We start from the raw sequence: 26358 nt of genomic DNA on the forward strand, positions 1-26358 counted from the left end.
TTGAATCTTCATGGTATGTCTGATTATGTTGGGATCAGCACATACAGTTTAAGTGGTTTATATTTTACAATAATGGCGATAAGGTACATGCTGTCAAATGCAAAATATATAAACTGAACGAGATCTGAAGGAACAGTATGTGGAATGATGGACAATATAATTCTTGCAATGGGAAAAGGCCATTTGGTGCTCCCAGCCCTCTATTGGACCACAATGCTTTTTGTCATTTGAATTGCATTGCAATTTCTTTTAACTTCCATAGGACAGTATTGAAACAAGGTAACATTCCAACAAAATAAAGGTCTGAACTTCATCCACATTGTCATGTTCCATGGCTCTAAGCAGTCCATAAATCAATTGTCAATACCTGAATTTTATCTCTGACCTTCAATCCTATTTCAAGCCAGATAACCACCTTACTCTGTGTTAAGTATTCATTGATTCAGAGCTAACCTTGAAGAAAGTAATTTCTGCATATAAATCAGATTTTGCATGAATGCAAACATGTTTCATGGCAATTTTGTATTTCTGTAAAAGCAAAATACTGCAGATGCTGGAACACTGAAACAAACACAGAGAATGCTGAGAAACCAGCAGGTCTGGCAGCATCTGTGGGGAGAGAAACCGAGTTAATGTTGCAAGTTCGGTGGACTCTTCTTCTGAACTAAAAGGTGTTGGAATTTTAAAAAATATATGCTTTTGATAGAGGCAGAAGCCCAGTGCAAAAAACAAAAGGGTTGTTAAAGTTGGAGAAAGAGAGGAGTGTTACAATGTCTCTAATTATTGTTTATATTATTTGGAATATGGAAACTACAATCCCTTTAATTATAATAAATAATATCTCAAGATTTTCCTTACTAAAGAAAATAACTAATAAATGTGTTTTGTTCTGTCTTCCTGTTCCAGGCTGTTATGGAGAAAATAAATTCTACAGACCATTCAGATGCACCAGTGGAAGTAGATGAAACAACCCTTTTGAATAAAATCAGCCATAACGAGAGTTCTAAATCTCACCATCATGGGAAACTATGGCGAATGTTTGCCTGTCCACCTCAAGGAATCATTGCTAGTGTCCTCACAAAGGGTTAGACTGCAATTTAATTTAAAAATGAATTATCTTAATAATAGAATTATTATTAGGTTCATATTTTGTATTTATATGCCAATGAGAGGCCTCTATCTTTGCTGTGTTACATAATTAGAACATAGAAACATAGAACATAGAAAAGTACAGCGCAGTACAGGCCCTTTGGCCCTCGAAGTTGCGCCGATCCAAGCCCACCTAACCTACACTAGCCCACTATCCTCCATATGCCTATCCAATGCCCGTTTAAATGCCCATAAAGAGGGAGAGTCCACCACTGCTACTGGCAGGGCATTCCATGAACTCACGATTCGCTGAGTAAAGAATCTACCCCTAACATCTGTCCTATACCTACCACCCCTTAATTTAAAGCTATGCCCCCTCGTAATAGCTGACTCCATACGTGGAAAAAGGTTTAGATTAGATTAGATTACATTACATTACATTACAGTGTGGAAACAGGCCCTTCGGCCCAACAAGTCCACACTGACCCGCCGAAGCGTAACCCACCCATACCCCTACATTTACCCCTTACCTAACACTACAGGCAATTTTAGCATGGCCAATTCACCTGACCTGCACATCTTTGGACTGTGGGAGGAAACCGGAGCACCCGGAGGAAACCCACGCAGACACGGGGAGAACGTGCAAACTCCACACAGTCAGTCGCCTGAGGCGGGAATTGAACCCAGGTCTCTGGCGCTGTGAGGCAGCAGTGCTAACCACTGTGCCACCGTGCCGCCCACCTGGTCTCTCATGGTCAACCCTATCTAAACCCCTAATCATCTTGTACACCTCTATCAAGTCACCCCTAAACCTTCTTTTCTCCAATGAAAACAGCCTCAAGTGCCTCAGCCTTTCCTCATATGATCTTCCTACCATACCAGGCAACATCCTGGTAAACCTCCTCTGCACCCGTTCCAGTGCCTCCACATCCTTCCTATAGAATGGCGACCAAAACTGCACACAATACTCCAGATGCGGCCGCACGAGAGTCTTATACAACTGCAACATGACCTCAGGACTCCGGAACTCAATTCCTCTACCAATAAAAGCCAGTACGCCATATGCCCTCTTCACCACACTATTTACCTGGGTGGCAACTTTCATGGATCTGTGTACATAGACACCAAGATTCCTCTGCTCAACCACACTACCAAGTATCCAACCATTAGCCCAGTACCCCACCTTTTTGTTACTCTTACCAAAGTGAATCACCTCACACTTATCTACATTGAACTCCATTTGAACTCTGCAGCTTATCTATATCCCGCTGTAACCTGACACATCCTTCCTCACTGTCAACAACTCCACCTACTTTTGTATCATCCGCAAACTTGCTCACCCAACCTTCTAGCCCCTCCTCCAGGTCATTTATAAAAATGACAAACAGCAATGGTCCCAAAACAGATCCTTGCGGAACACCGCTAGTAACTGCACTCCAAGATGAACCTTTACCATCAACTACTACCCTCTGTCTTCTTCCAGCCAGCCAATTCCTAATCCAAACCTCCAACTCACCCTCAATGCCATACCTCTGTATTTTTTGCAGTAGCCTACTATGGGAAACCTTATCAAACGCCTTACTAAAATCCATATACACCACATCTACTGCTTTACCCTCGTCCACCTCCTTAGTCACCTTCTCAAAGAATTCAATAAGGTTTGTGAGGCACGACCTGCCCTTCACAAAACCATGCTGACTATCCTTGATCACATTATTCCTATCCAGATGTTCATAAATCCTATCCCTTACAATTCTCTCTAAGACTTTGCCCACAACAGAAGTGAGACTCACCGGCCTATAGTTACTAGGGTTATCCATACTGCCCTTCTTGAACAAGGGAACCACATTTGCTATCCTCCAGTCTTCTGGCTCTATTCCTGTAGACAACGAGGACATAAAAATCAAGGCCAATGGCTCTGCAATCTCCTCCCTTGCTTCCCAGAGAACCCTAGGATAAATGCCATCAGGCCCAGGGGACTTATCTATTTTCACCCTTTCCAGAATTTCCAACACCTCTTCCCTACATATCTCAAAGCCATCCATTCTAATTAATTGTGACTCAGTATTCACATCGGCAACAATGTCCTGTTCCTGAGTGAATACTGACGAAAAGTATTCATTCAGTGTCTCCCCAATCTCTTCAGCCTCCACACGCAACTTCCCACTACTATCCTTGACTGGACCTATTCCTACCCGAGTCATTCTTTTATTCCTGACATACCTATAGAAAGCCTTTGGGTTTTCCCTAATCCTACCAACTAAGGACTTTTCATGTCCCCTCCTTGCTGATCTTAGCTCTCTCTTCAGATCCTTCCTGGCTACCTTATAACTCTTAATCGCCCCAATTGAACCTTCACGCCTCATCTTTACATAGGCCGCCCTCTTCCCTTTAACAAGGGATTCCATTTCCTTATTAAACCACGGCTCCCTCACACGACCCTTTCCTCCCTGCCTGACAGGTACATACTTTTCAAGGACCCTCAATAGTTGCTCCTTGAACAAGCTCCACATATCAATTGCGCCCTTCCCTTGAAGCCTACTTTTCCAAGCCATGCATCCTAAGTCGTGCCTCACCGCATCATAATTTCCCTGCCCCCAGCTATAACTCTTGCCCTGCAGTGCACACTTATCCCTCTCCATCACTAGAGTAAAAGTCACCGAATTGTGGTCACTGTCCCCAAAGTGCTCACCTGCCTCCAATTCTAACACCTGGCCTGGTTCGTTACCCAGAACCAAATCCAGTATGGCCTCACCTTTTGTTGTCTACATATTGTGTCAGGAAACCCTCCTGCACACATTGGACAAACACCGACCCATCTAACGAACTCGAGCTATAGCTTTCCCAGTCAATATCTGGAAAGTTAAAGTCCCCCATAACAACCACCCTATTACTTTCACTCTTATCCTGAATCATCCTCGCAATCCTTTCTTCTACTCTAGGACTATTAGGAGGCCTGTAGAAAACTCCTAACAGGGTGACCTCACCTTTCCTATTCCTAACCTCAGCCCAAAGTACCTCAGATGGCGAGTCTTCATCCATCGTCCTTTCCACCGCTGTAATACTATGTTTGACAAGCAATGCCACACCTCCCCCTCTTTTACCCCCACCTCTGACCCTACTAAAACATTTAAACCCTGGAACCTGCAACATCCAATCCTGTCCTGTTCTACCCATGTCTCCGTAATAGCCACAACATCGAAATCCCAGGTACCAACCCACGCTTCAAGTTCACCTACCTTATTTCGTATACTTCTTGCATTGAAGTATACACACTTCAAGCCACTTTCCTGTTTACAGGCACCCTCCTTTGAGATTGATGCCATGTTCCTAACCTCCCTACACTCCAGGTCCTGCAACCTAAAGCTACAGTCTGGGTTCCCATGCCCCTGCAGAGTTAGTTTAAACCCCCCCCAAGAGCACTAGCAAACCTCCCGCCATCCTGTTTATAGAGGTCCCACCTTCCCCAGAAAGAACCCCAGTTATCCAGATACGGAATCCCTCCCTCCTGCACCATCCCTGTATCCACGCATTTAACTGTTCTCTCTCCCTATTCCTCGACTCTCTATCACGTGGCACCGGTAACAAACCAGAGACAACAACTCTGTTTGTTCTAACTCTGAGCTTCCAACCTAGCTCCCTGAAAGCCTGCCTAACATCCTCAGCCCTCTTCCTACCTATGTCGTTGATGCCAATGTGGACCACGACTTTGGGCTGCTCCCCCTCCCCCTTAAGGACCCGGAAAACACGATCAGAGATGTCATGTACCCTTGCACCTGGGAAGCAACATACCAAACGTGAGTCCCTCTCGCCCCCACAAAACCGCCTATCTGTGCCCCGAACTATCGAGTCCCCAATAACTATTGCTCTGCTCTTCTCCACCCTTCCCTTCTGAGCAACGGGGACAGGCTCCGTGCCAGAGGCCTGAATCCCATTACTTATCCCGGTAAATCGTCCCCCCCACAACGGTATATCCAAAACGGTATACTTGTTCTTGAGGGGAACGGCCGCAGGGGGTCCCTGCCCTGGCTGCTTCCTCCCAGTCCCCCTCACTGTCACCCATCTGTCTGCAATCTTTGGAGTTACTACTTCCCTAAAGCTCCGATCTATGACCCCCTCTGCCTCACGAAATTCTTCTGATTTCATTCTCATTCCAGTATAACCATTGTACTTTTCTTCAACATTTTTCCTCGCTTTTTAGATCAGCATACTGAAAGTTGTTCAGTGCTGACCAAATTATACTTGGAGTTGTGTGCTAGAAGTTCAACAGAGAAGAAAACCTAGACAGAGTCTGATGCACTTCCCTTTATATGAGCTTGCTTGCATTCTTAGGGATTGATTAATTTTGCTTCTTAAATGATAAGGGTATTTAGCAAGCTCTCAAAGGATTCATAAGCTGCTAACAGCCCCACTAAAGCCTTCTAAGAGTGTACTGAGCAAATTTTTAGGATAGACACATCCAAGAGCTCTCCCAGAAGCACAATCTTAAACTTAGCAGCAGAAGTAGGCCTTTCAGCCTGAAGAGTCAGTAGTGTCATTCAATGAGATCATGGCTGATCTTGTAACCCTCAGTTGATTTTCATGTTTTTCTCCCCATAATCCTTGACTTCCTTACTTAGTAAATATTTATCTCAGCCTTGACCTTCACTAGCTCATTCTGGTAAAGAGTTCCACAAATTCACTTCCCTCTGAGAGAAGAAATTCCTCCTCATCTGTTCTCTTAATTGGGGTAACCACTCTCTCTGAGATTTTGCCCAATAGTTTTAGACTCTCAAAAGGGGAAGCAATCCACAAATACCCTGTGAAGCCCCTGAAAATCTTATTTTTCAACAAGTCCTCTTCTAAACTCCAGTGAGTACTGGCCCAACCTACTGTCCTCATTAGAAAATCTCTCCATACCTGAAGCCAATGTAATGAATCATCTTTAGCTGCCTCAAATATAGCTTTCCTTAGATGAGGGATCAAAGCTGTTCTAGGTACAATGTACAATATCTAGATGGCTTAGTTGCTGAGATCATGTCAACAGTTTAATGTTAACAGTATGTTTGCAGTGAGAGTGTGATGCTGGAAAAGCACAGCAAGTCAGGCAGCATTTGAGGAGCAGGAGTATCAATGTTTCGGGCACCAGCCCTTCATCAAGACCAATTCCTGATGTGGGGCCTATGTCCAAAGCGTTGATTCTGCTGCTCCTCGCATGCTGCCTGACTTGCTGTGCTTTTCCAGCACCACACTCTCGATTCCAGCATCTGCAGTCCTCACTTTCTCCCAGCGCAGTTTGTACCTCACACTGGCTGAAGTGGTTCTTGAGATTTGTCTCTTAATGATATCATGGCAAATAATATTTACCTCCTTTATTCTTCCTGCCAAAGTGCATAACCTCACATTTTCTCACATTATATTCTATCTACCAAATGTTTTGTCTACTCAGTTAACTTGTCAATATCCCTCTGCAGATTCTATATCATCCTCATCATTTGCCTTCCCAGCTGTTTTTGTATCATTCGTAAACAGTACGTTCATATTTCTCATCCAAGTTATTAATATATATTGCAAATTGTTGTGGCCCCATCATTGAACTATATTGTACTCTACTAGTTACAGGTTGCCATTCTAAACATTTCCTGTTATCCCAACTCTGTCTTTTAGCTAGCTGATCCTATATCCATGCTAACATATTACCTTCAATACAATGAGCTCTTGTCTTATTAAGTCTTAAGAACCAGACTGATTCCTGGAGTGGCAGGACTGATGTGTGAAGAGAGACTGGACTATATTAATTGGACTTTAGAAGAATGAGGCGGGGGAGTTGCATAGAAACTTATAAAATTCGAGCAGGACTAGAAAGGGTAAACATAGGAAGGATATTCCCAATGACCAGGGATCGCAGAACTAGGGATCACACTCTAAGGATATGGGGTAGGCCATTTAGGACTGCAATGAGAAGAAATGTTTTCACTCAGAGTGGTGAGTCTGTGGAATTATTGCCTACAGAAAGCGGTTGAGGCCAAAATGCTTTCAAGAAGGATTAGATATAGTTCTTAGGGCTAAAGGAATTAAAGGAGAAAGTGAGGTCTGCAGATGCTGGAGATCAGAGCTGAAAATGCGGGCATAAGCCCTGAAGAAGGGCTTATGCCCGCAACGTCGATTCTCCTGTTCCCTGGATGCTGCCTGACCTGCTGCGCTTTTCCAGCAACACATTTTCAGTAAAGGAATTAAAGGTATGGGGTAAAAGCTGGAATGGGGTACCGAGTTGGATGATCAACCATGACCATTTTGAATGGTGGAGGAGGCTTGAAAGACTGACTGACCTGGTCACTCCTGTTCCTACTTTCTGTGTTTCTAATGTGTGGTACCTTATCAAACACTTTCTAAAACTCCAAATATATTACATCTATTACTTCCCCTTTATCCTGCTTGTTACCCGCTCAAAGAATTCTAGTAAATTTATCAGGCATGATTTCCCTTTCATGAAGCCATGCTGACTCTGCTTGATCACATGTATTTCTGAATATTATGCTATTACATTCTTTATAATAGATTCTAACATTTTCTCAATGACAGGTGTTAAACTAACTGGTCTGTGGTTACCTTTCTTTTTGTATATTTCCCCTTTTAAATAAATAAAGGAATTGGATAAAAGAAAAGAAAACTCCTGTTGAGTGTTTCTTGATGGATGCAAAGACTAACTTCAAATTCTTTGTATTAATCAGTTTTTACCTTGTTTTCTAGTGATTATGGTGATCCTTCTGTGGGCAGTTGTCTGGTCAATTACAGGTCCAGAGTGCCTTCCCGGTGGTAATTTGTTTGGAAATCTGATTCTGTTTGTGTGTGCAGTTCTGGGAGGGAAGATTGTTGGAATGATCAAACTTCCTAACTTACCTCCATTACCTGGTCTTCTAGGTAAGAAAATGAAAGAGATAGTGATGAAAATATTAACGTTGCATGACTATATTGAAGTATAACAAGTAAAAGATTTGTTTTTAACTAATATTTATCATTTTCTAAATACTTCAAACCAATGGATCAAATTGAAAGTGTAATAACTTTGCAGTTGGCAAAAGCAGAAGCGAACTTTCAGTGTGGTACCATAAGCAGGAAATTAATTAATTAAAAGGTGATCCGTATTGCAGGGTGTTGTAAAGGAAAGAAATGTTGGCCCACCCAAGGAACGTCCAACTGTGATCTAAATATTGATAAGAATTTTTGATTTCCCTTGAGCAGACAAATAAGTCCTCGCTTGAAGGAGTGTTGTAATGTAATATTAACTACTTTTTATTGAAGATGAATATAAAATATTTCATTTAACTGCTTTGAAGAAGAGTAGGGCATTCTCCTCTGTGTTCTTGACTGCTCTGCTTCCTACATTACAACAGTAATACATAAGTATCTGTAAAGTGCTTTAGAATGTCTTAAAATAGCTAAATGTACAGTATAAATTCAAGACCTTTTATCTTCACATTGCAGACCAATTTCCATGATACTGACTTACACATTTTGAGTCTACATTAACATTGTATTTGTGTTTGTATTAATTAAATCCATATTGGAATATTTTTCTCCATCCTTCATTTGAACAAAAAAGATTCTGCCGGTGGGCGGCACGGTGGCACAGTGGTTAGCACTGCTGCCTCGCAGCGCCAGAGACCCGGGTTCAATTCCCGCCTCAGGCGACTGACTGTGTGGAGTTTGCACGTTCTCCCCGTGTCTGCGTGGGTTTCCTCCGGGGGCTCCGGTTTCCTCCCACAGTCCAAAGATGTGCAAGTCAGGTGAATTGGCCATGCTAAATTGCCCGTAGTGTAAAGGGGTAAATGTAGGGGTATGGATGGGTTACGCTTCGGCGGGTTGGTGTGGACTTGTTGGGCCGAAGGGCCTGTTTCCACACTGTAAGTAATCTAATCTAATCTAATCTATTGATGAAAATATTATCATAAAATTGTTAAAATATTTTATGTGTGATAGTTATTGCACAATTTCAAATCTTTTATGTAGTTTCAAAGCCTTGATCTGAATCATGATGGTGCTTAGAACATTGGAAAGAAATATTTATTTGAAAATAAGGGGTTTCATTTATATTGCATTTAGCTGTTCAGTTTATACACATTTTTGTCTCTTTTGATGGCCAATTTTTTTCTAAACATTGAACTAGAGTGAAATGTTTATCCTTTAATGGTGCATTTGTATTTAAGTTATCCAGTAGCAGTTTAGTCTGTAATATATTTTCTTTGTATTTGTGTATTAGGAATGCTTCTAGCTGGTTTTGTTCTCCGAAATATTCCTGTTGTCAGTGATGCTATTTTCATTGATTACAAGTGGTCCTCGTCCTTAAGAAGTATAGCACTTGCAATTATCCTGACCCGAGCAGGACTTGGGCTGGACGCAAAGGTACAAATTATGTTTATTTGTTCAAATATTGTTTGTTTATATATTGACAGTCAAGTTCATTTTGACGGTGAAACAATAAAAGCTAAATGAACTATAATTATGTGGTGGTCAACATATGGGCTGTAAGTTTGATCCTTGATCTGTACAAAATTAGATGATCTTAAACAGAGCAACCTTGGCATTTCTAGTCTGAGAAGAGGGAAATACAAGACTAGGACTTAAATAACTAATCAAATTTAGCTGTGATGGCTAATAATTACATGTCTGTTCATTCCTTGAGCTCACATATGAAGCGCAGTCATTTGAACAAATTTAACCTTTTTCTATTTTCATGATGTTGGCAGATCTTGATGATATCCTCCTAATTCCCTTGTCCAAATCATCTCAGTAGATTGGGATTGAGGTGGACCCAGCATTGATGCATGGAGTAAACCATTGGCAGATGGAGTTCAACCTGGATAAATGTGGAGTGATGTACTTTGGAAGGTCGAACTTGAATGCTGAATATAGGTTTAAAGACAGGATTCTTGGTAGTGTGGAGGAACAGAGGGATCTGGGTGTGCAAGTACATAGATCCCTCAAAGTTGCCATCCAAGTGGATAGGGTTTTTAAGAAAGCATATGGTGTTTTGGCTTTCATTAACAGGGGGATCGAGTTTAAGAGCCGCGAGGTTTTGCTACAGCTCTACAAGTCCCTGGTGAGACCACACTTGGAATATTGTGTCCAGTTCTGGTCGCCCTACTATAGGAAAGATACAGAGGCTTTGGAGAGGATGCAAAGAACGTTTTTCTAAGATGCTGCCCAGACTGAAGGGCTTGCCTTATGAAGAAAGGTTGAATAAACTCGGACTTTTCTCTCTGGAGAGAAGGAGGAAGAGAGAAGACCTGATCAAGGTATACAAGATAATGAGTGGAATAGATAGAGTCAATAGCCAGAGACTCTTCCCCAGGGCAGGATTGATGGGTACGAGGGGTCATAGTTTTAAGATATATGGGGAAATGTATAAAGGAGATGTCAGAGGTAGGTTCTTTATGCATAGAGTTGTGAATGCATGGAAAGCATTGCCAGCGGTGGTGGTGGGAGCAGAGTCATTGGGGACATTTAAGTAACTGCTGGACAGGCACGTGGATAGCAGTGAATTGAGGAGTGTGTAGGTTAAATTATTATATTTTACATTAGGATTAAACCTCGGCACAACATCGTAGGCCAGAGGGCCCGTTCTGTGCTGTACTTTTCTATAGACCATTTCTAGCCCTTTAGCAATCCAAGCAACAGACATTAATTCTGTTTCATGTCTGAATTGACCCTAATGTTTAGTAATAGATTCTTGTAAATCACCTTATCATATGCCATGTATAAATTATCTAATGCATTTTATCCATCCAGTCAGTTATTTCTTCAAAAAATTTCATTAGATTTGTTAGACATAATTCCTTTAAGAAATATGCACTGATCTTGATTATCCAAGTGCTGCCTTGTAGTTGTTCAATTGATCCTATGGTTCTTTCTTGAATAGTAATGTTATATAGACAATGCTCCAGTTTACTGGCAAAATCAATATATCTGATGGTGGAGTAGTGATAATGTTACTGGACTAATAATCCAGAACTAAAGTTTTTCTTAAAAATGATGGCTTTAAGTCCATGTGCTGTAGATAGACTCTTAATGCCCTTATGGAGTAAGTTCCAGGATTTTGCCCCCTGACAATGAAGGAAGAGTAATATGTTTCCAAGTCAGGATGGTAAGTGGCTGAGAAGGGAACTTGCAGGTCCTGTTGCGCCTATGTATCTGCTGCCCTTGTCCTTCTAGATGGTGGTGGTCACGGGTTTGGAAGGAACTGTGTAGGATCTTTGAATTTCTGCACTGCCTCTTTTAGATAATAGACACAAATGCTTCTGAGCATCTGTGGTGGAGAGAGTTAATGCTTGTGGCTACAGTGTCAATCAAGCAGGTTACTTTATCCTGGATGATGTCAAATTTCTTAAATGTTGCCGAGTCATAGAGTCAAGCAGCATAGAAACAGACTCTTTGGTAAAATTCGTCCATGCTGACCAAGCTTCTCAAACTAAACTAATCTCATTTACCTGTGTTTGGCCCATACCCCTTTAAACCTTTCCTATTTATGTATTTATTCAAAAGTCTTTCAAATGTTGTAACTGTGCCTGTGTCTACCATTTCCTCTGTCAGTTCATTCCACATATGAACCACCCTCTGTGTGAAAAAGTTGCCCCTCAGGTCTCTTTTTTTCACATTTCTCCTCTCATCTTAAAAAATGCCCTCTCGTTTTGAATTCCTTTACCCTCGGGAAAATAACTTTGCTATTCATCTTATCTATGCTGCTCATGAAGTAAGAGCAGCAGTAGGCCATTTCAACACCACTTCACCATTCAACTACATCTTGCTGATCAATCTCAAATCCATTACCTCACTGTTTCCATATCCTTTGATGTCTGTGATATCTGGAAACTATCATCCTCTGTCTTGATGGTTCAGGGCCTGGAGTAGAAAATTCCAAAGATATACCATCCTGTGCGTAAAATAAATTGCTCTCATTTTGATCCTCAATGGCCCATCCTTTATTCTGATTCTAGACCATTCCAGATCATGTTGCAATGAGATCACTTCTCATGCTTCTAAAATTCTAGAGTACAGGCTCAATCTCCTTGATGTATCTTTGTGGGACGGCTCAGGCATCCTAAGAATTATGTGGTTAAATTTCAATGCAATCCCTGTATCCTGCAATCTCACATATATCTTTCCTTGGGTAGGAGATCAAAACTACATGTTATTCCAGGTGCAGTCTGTTCAAGGTTCTGTATAATTACAGCAAAACTTCTTTACTCTGTATTCAAATCTTCTTGCAGTAGCAACTAACATAATTTTTGCCTTCCTATTTGCTTGCTGCAACAGCATGTTAGTTTTCAGTTATTCGTGAACAAAAGTTATCCCGGTCCCTTTGGACAATCAACACTTTCCAATCTCTCAACAATCTGCATCTCTGCTTTCCTATCAGTGTATAACATCACATCTTTCCACATTATATTCCATCTGCCATACCTTTGTCCACTCAGCTAGTCTGTCTAAATACCCCTGAAGTATTTTTGCATCTTCCTCACAAAAACATTACCAACTAATTTTGTCAATGGTTACCATAAAGGTATTATGTTAGGTCTCCAAATCATTGCTATGGATTGTGAATAGCTGAGGTCCAAACAACAATCCTTGTGGTGCCCAACTAGTTCACAGTCAGCCAACCAGATGAAATCCCATTTATTCTTACTCTGTTTTCTGTCCATTAGCCAATTGTCCATCAATACTAGCATATAGTACTGTAACTCATGTGTTCTAATTTTTTTTACGAAGCAATGTGAGACCTCATCAAAAGAGTTCTGAAAATCTAAACAGGCCACCCTCCCATCCCCCTCATCTATTTTGTTCATTACATTGTCAAAAAAGTCCAACAGATTTGTCAAACATAATTACCCTTTTAAAAAAAACCATGTTGCTTCTGTCCAATTTACCATTATTTTCTCACTGTCCAGTTGTCACATGTTTTATAATAGACTCTTGCATTTTCCTTACTACTGATATCAAGCTAACATGTCTGTAGTTCCTAGTTTTCTCCCTCCCTCCTTTCTTGAAAAGTGGAGTTATATTTGCAACCTTCTAATCTGCAGGAAATGTTCCAGGATCTGTAGACTTACCAAAGCGTCCATTATGTCTACAGCCACTTCTTTTAACCCTCTCGGATGTAGGCCATTAGATCCAGGTCATTTACCAGCTTGCAGACAATTAAATTTCTACTACTACCCACAGATTCAAAGGTGTTTACAGCTCAAAAGGAGAACGTTTGTACCGTAATATTTAATACTAATTCCTTTCAGTTCCTAATTTTTATTAATCCCTTGCTACTCTAGTACTTTTGAAGTTTTTGTTTTTTATATTCCATGGTGAAGACAGATACAATGTATTTGTTTAGTTTCTCTGCCATTTCTTTATTCCACATTATAAATTCTCCTGCCTATGCATGTCCATATTTGTCTTTGCTATTTCCTTTTAGTAAATACTCTCTAATCAGTCTTTTCAGAAATGTCATTACACACCTCTTGAGAAGGTAGGATTTGAACCTGGACCTCCTGGTCCAGAGATGGGGGCACTACCGTTGCACCACAAGAATCCTCCAAACTTTCACTTCCTTTTTATATACTTACAGAAACTTTTATAGCACAGTTTTATATTTGTTTCTTGCTGTGTTTACTTTCTTATTCTGTTTTCCATTTCTTCATCAGTTCCTTGATCCTCCTTTACTGAATTCTGAAATGCGCCCAACCCTCAAGCTTACTGCTTTTTTGACAAATTTATAAACCTCCTTCTTTCATCTAATGCAACCTTTACCCTCCCCTGTTAACTACGTTTGGATCATTTTTCTTGTTGTATTTTTGCGTCCAAAGGACACAAAATTGTAAACTATGTCTTCATTTTTTAAATGCTAGTATTCCCTATCAATGCTGTACCTTTGAATGAAATATTGAAATAATGTTTTCTTTCTAAACAGTAGAAGGCACAAGTTACATACCAGAGATAGATGGTAACAAAAACCAAGGGACTAAAACAGTGAAGAATTTTAGTAATTAATATCGTCAAAAGAAAAGGGGAAATCTTTGGGAAAAACCTTCAGGATGAAAATCCAGTAAATAGAACATAGAAAAGTACAGCACAGAACAGGTCCTTTGGCCCACAATGTTGTGCTGAGGTTTAATCTTAATGTAAAATATAGTAACTTAATCTACACACTCCTCAACTCACTGCTATCCATGTGCATGTCCAGCAGTCGCTTAAATGTCCCCAATGACTCTGCTTCCACCACTACAGCTGGCAACGCATTCCATGCATTCACACCTCTATGTGTAAAGAACCTACCTCTGACGTCTCCTTTATACCTTTCTCCTAATATCTTCAAACTACGACTCCTCGTACCAGTCAATCTTGCCCTGGGGAAAAGTCTCTGGCTATTGACTCTATCCATTCCACTCATTATTTTGTACACCTCGATCAGGTCTCCTCTCTTCCTCCTTCTCTCCAGAGAGAAAAGTCCAAACTTATTCAACCTTTCTTCATAAGGCAAGCCCTCCAGTCCAGGCAGCATCCAGGTAAACCTTCTTTGCACCCTCTCCAAAGCCTCTGTATCTTTCCTATAGTAGGGCAACCAGAACTGGACACAATATTCCGTGTGGTCTCACCAGGGACTTGTAGAGCTGTAGCAAAACCTCGTAGCTCTTAAACTCGATCCCCCTGTTAATGAAAGCCAAAACACCATATGCTTTCTTAAAAACCCTATTCACTTGGATGGCAGCTTTGAGGGATCTATGTACTTGCACACCCAGATCCCTCTGTTCCTCCACACTACCAATAATCCTGTCTTTAAACCTATATTCAGCATTCGAGTTCGACCTTCCAAAATACATCACTGCACATTTATCCAGGTTGAACTCCATCTGCCATTTCTCAGCCCAGCTCTGCATCCTGTCTATGTCACGCTGCAGTCTGCAGTAGCCCTCTATACTATTGACGACACCTCCAATCTTTGTGTCATCTGCAAATTTATTAACCCACCCCTCAACCCAATCCAAGTCATTTATAAAAGCTACAAAGAGCAGAGGCCCAAGAACAAAGCCCTGCGGGACTCCACTCAACACTGATCTCCAGGGAGAATAATTTCCATCTACAACCACTCTCTGCCTTCTGTCAGCCAGCCAATTCTGAATCCATATAGCCAAATCTCCTTGTATCCCATACTTCCTGACTTTATGAATGAGTCTACCATGGGGAACCCTATCAAATGGCTTGCTGAAGTCCATATACACCACATCCACTGCTCGACCGTCATCAACCTGTCTTGACACCTCCTCAAAGAACTGAATAAGATTTGTGAGACATGACCTGTCCCTAACCAAGCCATGCTGACTGCCTTTAATCACACTATTTCTTTGCCAAATACTCATAAATCCTATCCCTCAGAATTCTTTCCAAAGCTTTGCTGACCACAGACGTAAGACTGACTGGTCTGTAATTGCCAGGGATTTCTCTATTACCCTTATTGAAAAGAGGAACAACAATCCCCAGGATCTGAATGGTTTACACTCAAAGGTTCAAAAAAGGTAGCTGTAGAGTTGGTGAATGCACTAGTTGTAATTTTTCAACTTTCCAGCAGGTTGAAACTTAGTCCGTGTGGCTTGGTTATTCAAGAAAGGAGGAAGTCAGAAAATAGCTGCAGGCCAATTAGTGTGTTGTCGGTTAGCAGATCAGGAAGCCTTCTGATTTTCTAAATCAACGTGTTTTTACAAAACAGAATCTTGTTTGACATATTTTAGATTTTTATAGTAGGGCATATTAAGGGGAAAGAAACCAGTGAATGTAGTATGTTTGGATTTCCAAATGGCATTTGATAAAATGCCAGAAAATGTTAATAATGTGGTGTTGAGGTTAATATATTAATAAATAATTAGTATGCTAGCATGATTAGAAAATTTATTAATGAGCAGAAAGCAAAAGTAGGAATAAAGAAAACATTTTCAATTTGGAAGGTTGTGATGAATGGAAAGCTTTAAGGATCATTATTGGACCACAGCTGTTTCCAATCTATATTAGTAACTGTAATGAAGGGACTAAGGACCATCTTGTGATGCAATGGTAGTGTCCCTACTCTGAATCAGGAGCCCTGGGTTCAAGTCCCACCTACTCCAGCAAACATCTCTGAATAGGTTGATTAAAAAAAAGATAATTTTAAAAAAAAATTAATCAAGGTGTGAGATCTTGCATTTTGGAAAGTCAAATCAAGGCAGGAGTTTCATGGTGAATGGTAGGGCCTTAAGGTATGTAGTGGAATAGAGGGACCTTGGAGTTCAGGTGTAAGATTCTCTGAAAGTGGAGTCACAGGTCGACAGGGCAGTGAAGAAGGCTTGGCACACTGGCCTTCATCAGTCAGGGCATTGAGTATAGAAGATGGGAAGTATGTTGCAGTCATACAGGATGTTGGTGAGGCAATACTTGGAGTATTGTTTACAGAATTAGTCACCTTGCTATAGGAAAGATGTGATTAAACTGGAAAGAGTGCAGAAGAAATTTACAAGGATGTTGCCGGGAGTCAATAGTCTGAGTTATAGAGCGAGGTTGGACAAGCTAGGACTTTTTTATTTCGAGTATAGGAACTGAGGGGGTATCTTACAGAAGTGTATAAGGTCATGAGAGGCATGGATAGGGTGAATGCACTCAATCTTTTTCCCAGGATTGGGGAATTGGGGGCTAAAGGGCATCAGTTTAAGGTCAGAGGGGAAAGACTAAAAGGGAACCTGAGGGGCAACTTTTTTACACAGAGGGTGGTATGCATATGGAATGCGCTGCCAGCAGAAGTGGTTGAGGCAGGTACATTAACAACATTTAAAAGGCATTTGGACAAATATATAGATAGGAAAGGTTTAGAAGGATATAGATTGAGAGTGTGGTGCTGGAAAACCACAGCAGGTCAGGCAGCATCTGAGGAGCAGGAGAATCAACGTTTCGGGCATAAGCCCTTCATCAGTAATGCGGTTTGTGGGCTCAGGGACTGAGAGATAAATAGGAGGGAGTGGGGTTGTGGGGAAGGTAGCTGAGAATGCGATAGATGGATGAGGTGAGGGAGAAGGTGATAGGTCGGAGAAGAGGGTGGAGTAAATAGATGGGAAAGGTGATGGACAGGTCAGGAGGATGGTGCTGAGTTGGAGTCTTCAGATTGGGATAATGTAGGGTTAGGGGAAATGAGGAAACTGGTGAGATCCACATTGATCCCGTGTGGGTTACAGGGTCCCAGGATGGAATATGAGGCGCTCTTCCTCCAGGCGATGGGTGGTGAGGGGGGTTTGGTGATGGAAGAGACCCAGGACCTGCATGTCCTTGGTGGAATGGGAGGGAAAGGGACCCTGCAACCACACGGGATCAATGTAGATTTCAACAGTTTCCTCATTTCTCCTACCCCCACTATATCCCAGTCCCAAGCCTCCACCTCGCCCTCCTGACCTGTCCATCACCTTTCCCATCTATTCGCTCCACCTTCCTCTCCGACCTATCACCTTCTCCCTCACCTTCATCTACCTATCGCATTCTCAGGTACCTTGCCCCCAACCCTACCCCCCTCCCATTTATCTCTCAGCACAGCGCCTCCCCCCCTCCCCCGGCTCACAATCCTCATTCCTGATGGAGGGCTAATGCCTGAGACATCGATTCTTCTGCTCCTCAGATGCTGCCTGGTCTGCTGTGCTTTTCCGACACCACACTCTCGACTCTGATCTCTAGCATCTGCAGTCCTCACTTTTTCCCTTAAAAGGATGTGAGCCAAGTGCAGAGAAATGGGGTTAGTGTGGATGGACATTTTGGTTGGCATGGACCAGTTCGGGCCAAAAGGCCTGTCTTGTGCAGTAGGACTCTGTGACTCTAAGGGACATAAAATAATTTAAGTTTACTGATGAATACAAAGCTAGGTGAGCATCTAAGCTGTGTGGACTGCAAAAGGAGCCTGCACATATTTGAACAGTTAAGTGAATGGTCAATAGTGTGGCAAATGGAGTATTAATATAGAATGTAGAACAATGCAGCACGGGAACAGGCCCTTCAGCGCATCATGTCTGTGCCCACAATGATGCCATTCTAAACTTATCCACCTAACACATTATCCATACCCTTCTATTCCCTGCCTGTTCATATGTCTGTCTAAATGCCTCTTAAACATTGGTAGTGTATTTGCTTTTACTAACTGCCCTGGCAAAACATTCCATGTGGGAGAAAGTGAGGACTGCAGATACTGGAGATCAGAGCTGAAAATGTGTTGCTGGAAAAGTTCAGCCTGATTCCTGAAGAAGGGCTCATGCCCGAAACGTCGATTCTTCTGCTCCTTAGATGCTGCCTGACCTGTTGCGCTTTTCCAGAAACACATTTTCAAAACATTCCATGTACCTACCATCCTCTAATTTTTAAAAAAAAAATTTCCTTGCTCACCTCCCTTAAACTTTTCTCCTCTCACCTTAAACTTATTCTCCCTAATATTAGATTTTTAATCGTTGAAAAAAGATTTGACTATCCATCCTATCTATGCCTCTCATAATTTTATATACTTCTATCAGGTCACCCCTCAGCCTCCAATTGGAGTGAAAACAATTCAAGTTTGTCCAGCCTGTCCTTATAGTTAAAACACTTCTATCCAGCCGGCATCCAGGTAAATCTCTTTTACAACCTCTCAAAGCCTCCACATTCTTCTTATAGTGACCAGCACTGCTCACAGTACTCCAAATGTGGCTGAATTAAAGTTTTAGACAGCTACAACATGCCCTGCTAACTTTTATACTCAATGCTCCAATCAATTGAAGGCAAGCATGCTGTATGCCTTCTTTACCACTTTGATGGAAATGTGTTGCTGGAAAAGCGCAGCAGGTCAGGCAGCATCCAGGGAACAAGAGAATCGACGTTTCGGGCATTAGCCTCCTCATTCCTGAAGAAGGGCTAATGCCCGAAACGTCGATTCTCCTGTTCCCTGGATGCTGCCTGACCTGCTGCGCTTTTCCAGCAACACATTTCCATCTCTGATCTCCAGCATCTGCAGACCTCACTTTCTTTACCACTTTATCCACTTGTGTTGTGACTTCCAGGGAGTTATGGAAGGTTCCTGCCATTTACTGTATTTTTCAGCTTCCATTTTGACCTCCCAAAATGCTTCACCTCACACTTATCCGGATTAAACTCTATCTTCTGACTCTCTGCCCGACTTTCTAACTGATCTATATCCAGCTGTATCCTTTCATAACCTTGCTCATTATCCACAAATCCACCGATTTCATGTCATCTGCCAACCCTCTTAATTGGACTACCTACATTTTCATTTAGTTACTTTTCATAAAGTTGGGAAGTGTGAGATTATGCACTTGGCAGTAAGAATAGAAAAACAGAATATATTTTATAAGACATAAAACTTGTAAAAGTAGATATTCAAAGAGGCTGGGGGGTACTTGTCCAAAGAACATAAAATTTGTCTGCTCTACCTATATAGTGTCAGGAAGACAAATGTCATGTTAGTCTTTATGGCAAGGGAATTAGAGTATAAGAATAAGGAAGTCTTGTTACAATTGTACATGGTTTTTTGGAGTCACATCTGGGATACTTTACAATTTGATGTCATATTTAATGAGGGATAAGCATACATTGGAAAAATGCAATGCAAGTTTGCTAGTTTAGTTCACTAAGACAAGGGCCCTTGTCTTATTGGCGGCACGGTGGCACAGTGGTTAGCACTGCTGCCTCACAGCGCCAGAGACCCGGGTTCAATTCCCGCCTCAGGCGACTGACTGTGTGGAGTTTGCACGTTCTCCCCGTGTCTGCGTGAGTTTCCTCCGGGTGCTCCGGTTTCCTCCCACAGTCCAAAGATGTGCAGGGCCAGGTGAATTGGCCATACTAAATTGCCCGTAGTGTTAGGTAAGGGGTAAATGTAGGGGTATGGGTGGGTTTCGCTTCGGCGGGTCGGTGTGGACTTGTTGGGCCGAAGGGCCTGTTTCCACACTGTAATGTAATCTAAAAAAAAAATCTAATCTAGTTCCTGGAATGAGGAGGTAGTCCAAAGATAAGAGATTGACTAAGTCAATCCTATGTTCTTTGAAGTATAGAATTGTGAGAGGTGATCCATTGAAAAATACAAGATTCTGAAGGGCTTAATGGAACATTCGGAACACCAGGCACAGTCTCAGGATAAAGGGTAATTCATTTAAAAACGAAATGAGAGTTTTCAGGGTTCTGAATCTTTGGACTTCTCCAGCCATGGGGTTGTCAATACTCCACCATCGAACACATTTTCAGAGTGAAATCACTTTTTAACCTGAGGTGAAATCATTGTCTTTGCTATAGTTTTGTGTTAATTTTTACTCCTTTTGAGGTAACACAAGAAACTTTGATTCTTAGGCTCTTCGGAAACTGAAGGCTGTGTGTCTTAGGCTAGCATTTGGCCCTTGTCTTAGTGAAGCTTGTGTTTGTGCAGTACTTGGACACTATCTACTGCATCTGCCCTGGTCATGGAGTTTTATCTTGGGGTAAGTGCATTATTAAAAGAACAGTAACTACACAGAAATATATATAGATTTTAGGATCTTTTGGATCTTTGAATAAATAGAATTTGATGGGTTTTTTTTACTTTATTTTACAATTTAGAGGCACATATCCCTCCAAACCTTTCCTATTCATGTACCTGTTCAAGTGTATTTTAAATGTTTTAACTTTACCTGCAACTATCATTTCCTCAGGCGGTTCATTCCACATACAAACCACCCTCTGTGTGAGACAGTTGGCCCTCAGGGCCCTTTTAAATCTTTATCCTCTCATCTTATAAATATTCCCCCAATCTTGAAATCTCCCCACCCTAGGGAAAAGATCTGCCATTCACCTTAACTATATTTCTCATTATTTAATAAATCTCTATAAGGTCACTCCTCAATCTCCTATGCTCCAGTGATGAAAGTCCCAGCCTGTCTAGCCTCTACTTATAGCTGAAACCCTCCATTCTTGGCAACATCCTGGTAAATCTTTTCTAAACCCTCTCCAGCCAAATAATATCCTTCCTATGATAGGGCGACCAGAACTGGACACAGTTCTCCAGAAGAGGCCTCACCAGCAACCTGTACAACCTCAATATGACGACCCAACTCCCAATACTCAAAGGTCTGAACAATGAAGGCTAGCGTGCTACATGCCTTCTTAATCACCTTATCTATATGTGATATAAACTTCAAATAATTATGTAACTGAACTCCTAGTTCTCTCTATTCTGCAACACTACCCAAGGCCAAACTTTTGACTGTGTACGTCCTGCTGTTGTTTGTTTTACCCAAATGTATTACCTTACATTTATTCAAATTAAGTTTCAGCTTGCATCCTTCAGCCCATTGACCCAATTGATCAAGATCTCATTGTAACCTTATATGACCTTTCTCGCTGTCCACTATACTAATTTGTTGTGGTTCTGTTTGCCGAGCTGGAAGTTTTTGTTGCAAACGTTTCGTCCCCTGGCTAGGCGACATCATCAGTGCTTGGGAGCCTCCTGCGAAGCGCTTCTTTGATGTTTCCTCCGGTGTTTATAGTGGTCTATAAACTATACTAATTTTGGTGTCATCTGTAAACTTACTAATCATGCCTTCTACATTCTTATCCAGATCATTTATATAAATGGCAATCAAAAATGGACCCAATACCTATCCCTGTGGAACACTGCTGGTAGTAGGCCTCCTGTCCAAAAAACAACCCTTCACCATCACTCTTTGTCTCTTATCATTAAGTCAATTCTGTATACAATTGGCAAGCTCACTCTGAATCCCATGTGATCCAACTTTAATAATTAATCAACCATGCGGAACGGATTTACTGAAGTCCAAATAAACAATGTCTGCAGCTCTACCATCATCTTGGTTACATCCTCAAAAAACTCAATCAAGTTTGTGAGACACAATTATCCTCACACAAAACCATGCTGACTATCCCTAATCATTCTTTGCCTCTTGATGGAAACAGCCTCTTCGGTCCAATTTGTCCATGCCAACCAGATATCCTAAATCTAGTCCCATTTGCCAGCATTTGGCCCATATCCCTCTAAACCCTTTCTATTCATATACCTGTCCAGATGCCTTTTAAATGTTGTAGTTGTACCAGCCTCTACCACTACTTCTGGCAGCTCATTCCATACGTGTACCACACTCTGCGTGGAAAAGTTGCCCCTTAGGTCCCTTTTAAACCTTTCCTCTCTCACCCTAAGCTTATGCCCTCTAGTTCTGGACTCCCCCAGCCCTGGGCAAAGATCTTGTCTATTTACCCTCTCCAAGCCCCTCATGATTTTATAAGGTCACCCCTCAGCCTCTAACACTCCAGGGAAAATAGCCCTGATCTATTCAGCCTCTGTCTATAGTTCAAACCTTCCAACTGTGGCAACATTCTTGTAAATCTTTTCTGAACCCTTTCAAGTTTCACAACATCTTTTCTATAGCAGACAGAACAGAATTGCACCCATTATTCCAGTGGCCTAACCAATGTCCTATACAGCTGCAACATGACCTCCTAACTCCTATACTAAATGCACTGACCAATAAAGGCAAGAGTACCAAACACCGCCTTTTCTATCCTATCTACCAGCAACTCAACTTTCAAGACACTATGAACCTGCACTCCAAGGTCTTTTTGTTCAGCAATATTCCCCAGGACCTTACCATTAAGTGTACAAGTCTGAAAAGCCACCCTCTGTCTTCTACCTTCGAGTCAGTTCTCTATCCAAATAGCTAGTTCTCCCTCTAATCCTACCAGCCTTACCTTTCACTAACAGGAACATAATGACTCTGAACTCTTGTAACCACAATTTGAAAGCCTCGCACTTATCAGATGTTCATTTACCTGCGAATAGTTTACTTCAATCAATGTTGAAAGTTCTTGTCTCATACCATTAAAGTTTGCCATACTCCAATTAAAAACTTTATCGTTTATAGAAGGCTTGTCCTTTTCCATAATGATTTTAAAACAAATAGAACTATGATCAGTAGACCCGAAGTATTCCCCTACTACCACTTCAATCTCTTGCCCTAAGTTTTGCTCCTTCCCTGGTCGGAACATGTACATATTAATAAAGAAAATTTTCCTGAACATGTTTAACAAATGTTTCACCATCCAAACCTTTAACACTATGGCAGTCCTAGTCAATGTTTGGAAAATTAAAATCCCCTACTATTACAGCCTTATTGTTCTTACACATATCTGAGATCTCTCCACATATTTGTTCCTCAATTTTCATCTGACTATTGGGGTGTCAACAGTATGGTCCCATCAAGGTAATCATTCCTTTTTTATTTCTAATTTCAACCCAGGTATTTTCACTGGACAATTTTCCAGAAATATGTTCTCTACTTACAGCAGTAATGTTTTCCTAAACCAAAATACCATTCCCTCACCTCTTTTGCCTCTCTTTCTCTCCTTCCTATAGTATCTGAAAAAGACGGAGAGATAGATGTGATAAAACATTTTTTACAAAGATGTGAAGGAGTCATTTAACACACTGCCGAGTCTCCTTATATGATCTGGTACTATATTTTGATTCATAATGCTCCTATGAAGTGCTTTTTTGTAAAGGCACTAGGTACATACTGATCGTTATTGAATGTAGGAAAATTCATAGTCTTTTTGATTATCTTAAAGTCCTCTTTTAAGATAACCATGTATGCATATGATAGAGCAATGAAATATGTACAGCCCTACTAAAATTGTCAATTTATCAAAAATATTTGTGTTACTGTAATTCCAAATAAATTTAATATTCACAGTCTGTGTATTTATATCTTGTTATTCCTCCTCCATGTTCTATAATTTCTGTTACCAGGTTTGTGATGGGAGCTGTGTCACCTGCTGTAGTTGTCCCATGCATGTTGATGCTTCAGAAGGAATGCTATGGTGTTGACAAGGGAATCCCAACACTACTAATGGCTGCAGGCAGCTTTGATGATATCTTGTCTATTACAGGTTTCAATACATGTCTTGGGATAGCCTTTTCATCAGGTGAGCTTTAGAATTGAAATGTATATACTGCTGCCCCAAACTCAAGCAGTCTGGCTCTCAAAACCCATAGTTTATGATTATTTTTTGATTTGCTAGTATAACCTTTATGCAAGTCTTTTTGAAGCTAGCAATTGGAACATAGAACAATACAGCACAGAACAGGCCCTTCGGCCCACGATGTTGTGCCGAACATTTGTCCTAGCTTAAGCACCCATCCATGTACCTATCCAATTGCCACTTAAAGTTTGCCAATGATTCTGACTCTGCCACTCCCACAGGCAGTGCATTCCATGCCCCCACCACTCTCTGGGTAAAGAACCTACCCCTGACATCTCCCCTATACCTTCCACCCTTCACCTTAAATTTGTGTCCCCTTGTCCGGGGAAAAAGTTTCTGATTGTCTACTCTATCTACTCTATCTAAAATTGTTGTTTCTAACATTGTCACTTAATTGGTGGATATTTTAAAAATCAAACCACAGATTCTTCTCAGCAATTTACGACATATGTAAATAAATGCAGGCACTGATTTAAGGCTAGAAGCTCACATGTTCTGTTTCTGGACAAGCCATCATTATTCTCTTGCAACCGCAAGAGGTGCAACACTTGCGCCCACACCTCCCCCCTCACTTCTCTCCAAGGCCCCAAGGGAAACTTCCATATCCGCCACAGATTCACCTGCACCTCCACCCACATCATCTACTGCATCCGCTGCAGCCGGTGTGGCCTCCTCTATATTGGGGAGACAGGCCGCCTACTTGCGGAGCGATTCAGAGAGCACCTCTGGGCCACCCGGACGAACCAACCCAACCAACCTGTGGCACAGCATTTCAACTCCCCCTCCCACTCCACCGAGGATATGCAGGTCATTGGACTCATCCACCGCCAAACCACAACAACCCGACGGTCGGAGGAGGAGCGTCTTATCTTCCGACTGGGAACCCTCCAACCGCAGGGGATGAACTTGGACTTCACCAGTTTCTTCATCCCCCCTCCCCCCACCTTGTCTCAGCCGGATCCTTCCAGCCCGGCACCGCCTTCCTGACCTGCAGTCTTCTTCTTGACCTCTCCGCCTCCACCCTACTCCGACCTATCACCCTCACCTTGACCTCTTTCCACCTATCACATTTCCAACTCCCCTCCTCCAAGTCCCTCCTCCCTACCTTTTATCTTCTCCTGCTGAACACTCTCTGCTCATTCCTGAAGAAGGGCCTGTGCCCGAAACGTCGAATCTCCTGTTCCCTGGATGCTGCCTGACCTGCTGTGCTGTTCCAGCAATAAAGTTTCAACTTATTCTCTTGCCTAAGTTGGTTCCCTTTGATTTGGTCAGCATGCAAATTTGGTGCATCCCATCTCATTTACATGATCGTTGTTTGTAGCTCACACTGTTGCCTCACATTATCTGTCTGTTGCTTCTGTGCTTATTAGTGGATCAGGCAGTATTATGCAGATATCAGCTGTTGTAGCCAGAAATGTGTGCTTAAAGGCAGGTTATTTCACAAAAGAGAAACTGAACTTAATAATATTGAAGGAATTTAAATTATGGAAGAGTAACACCAAGGCGCAAAGTAAGATTCTAGGATAACTGTGGTGATTCTGGAGGCAGTATTGGTGAAGTTGCTCAGGAGACCTTCATGGATCACACCAAGATGAGAGCGGGTGCAGCTGTCAGGGAGGTCAGTGTCCAGTATCAGGATATGAAAGTTTGGCAGCTGTGCCATAGAACATAGAACAATACAGCGCAGAATAGGCCCTTCGGCCCTCAATGTTGCACAAACCTGTGAACTATTCTCAGCTAGTCCCACTATACTATCCCATCATCATCCATGTGCTTATCCAGGGATTGTTTAAATCTCCCTAATGTGGTTGAGTTGACTACATTTGCAGGTAGGGCATTCCACGCCCTTATCATTCTCTGAGTAAAGAACCTGCCTCTGACATCTGTCTTAAATCTGTCATCCCTCAATTTGTCGTTATGCTCCCTCGTACAAGCTGATGTCATCATCCTAGGAAAACAACTTTCACAGTCTACCCTATCTAATCCTCTGATCATCTTGTATGTCTCTATCAAATCCCCTCTTAGTCTTCTTCTTTGCAATGAGAACAGACCCAAGTCTCTCAGCCTTTCCTCGTAAGACCTTCCCTCCAGACCAGGCAACATTCTCGTAAATCTCCTCTGCACCTTTTCCAATTCTTCCACATCCTTCCCAAAATATGGCAACCAGAACTGTATACAATATTCCAAGTGTGGCTGCACCAGCGTTTTGTATAGTTGCAGCATAACATTGCGGCT

At 41.8% G+C, this 26358-nt stretch overlaps 1 protein-coding gene across 9 annotated transcripts in view; it reads left to right on the plus strand.

The window, feature by feature from the left end:
- Window positions 1-26358, plus strand: part of LOC122539553 (sodium/hydrogen exchanger 9B2-like) — a 187908-nt gene that overhangs the window by 90584 nt on the left and 70966 nt on the right. For all 9 annotated transcript variants that reach the window (XR_015753290.1, XM_087979851.1, XM_087979849.1 and 6 more), the window contains 5 exons: window positions 907-1084; window positions 7819-7989; window positions 9329-9471; window positions 20446-20573; window positions 23891-24066. Coding sequence is in view for 8 of the 9 variants with exons in the window: in XM_087979851.1 (XP_087835977.1) it covers window positions 907-1084; window positions 7819-7989; window positions 9329-9471; window positions 20446-20573; window positions 23891-24066 (796 nt within the window). In the remaining variant the exon portion in view is untranslated. The remainder of the gene's footprint in view (window positions 1-906; window positions 1085-7818; window positions 7990-9328; window positions 9472-20445; window positions 20574-23890; window positions 24067-26358) is intronic.

This window comes from Chiloscyllium plagiosum, unplaced genomic scaffold (assembly GCF_037043375.1).
Source record: "Chiloscyllium plagiosum isolate Xiang-an unplaced genomic scaffold, Cpla_swu_hap1 HiC_scaffold_36, whole genome shotgun sequence".
In the NCBI taxonomy this organism is placed as follows: domain Eukaryota; kingdom Metazoa; phylum Chordata; class Chondrichthyes; order Orectolobiformes; family Hemiscylliidae; genus Chiloscyllium; species Chiloscyllium plagiosum.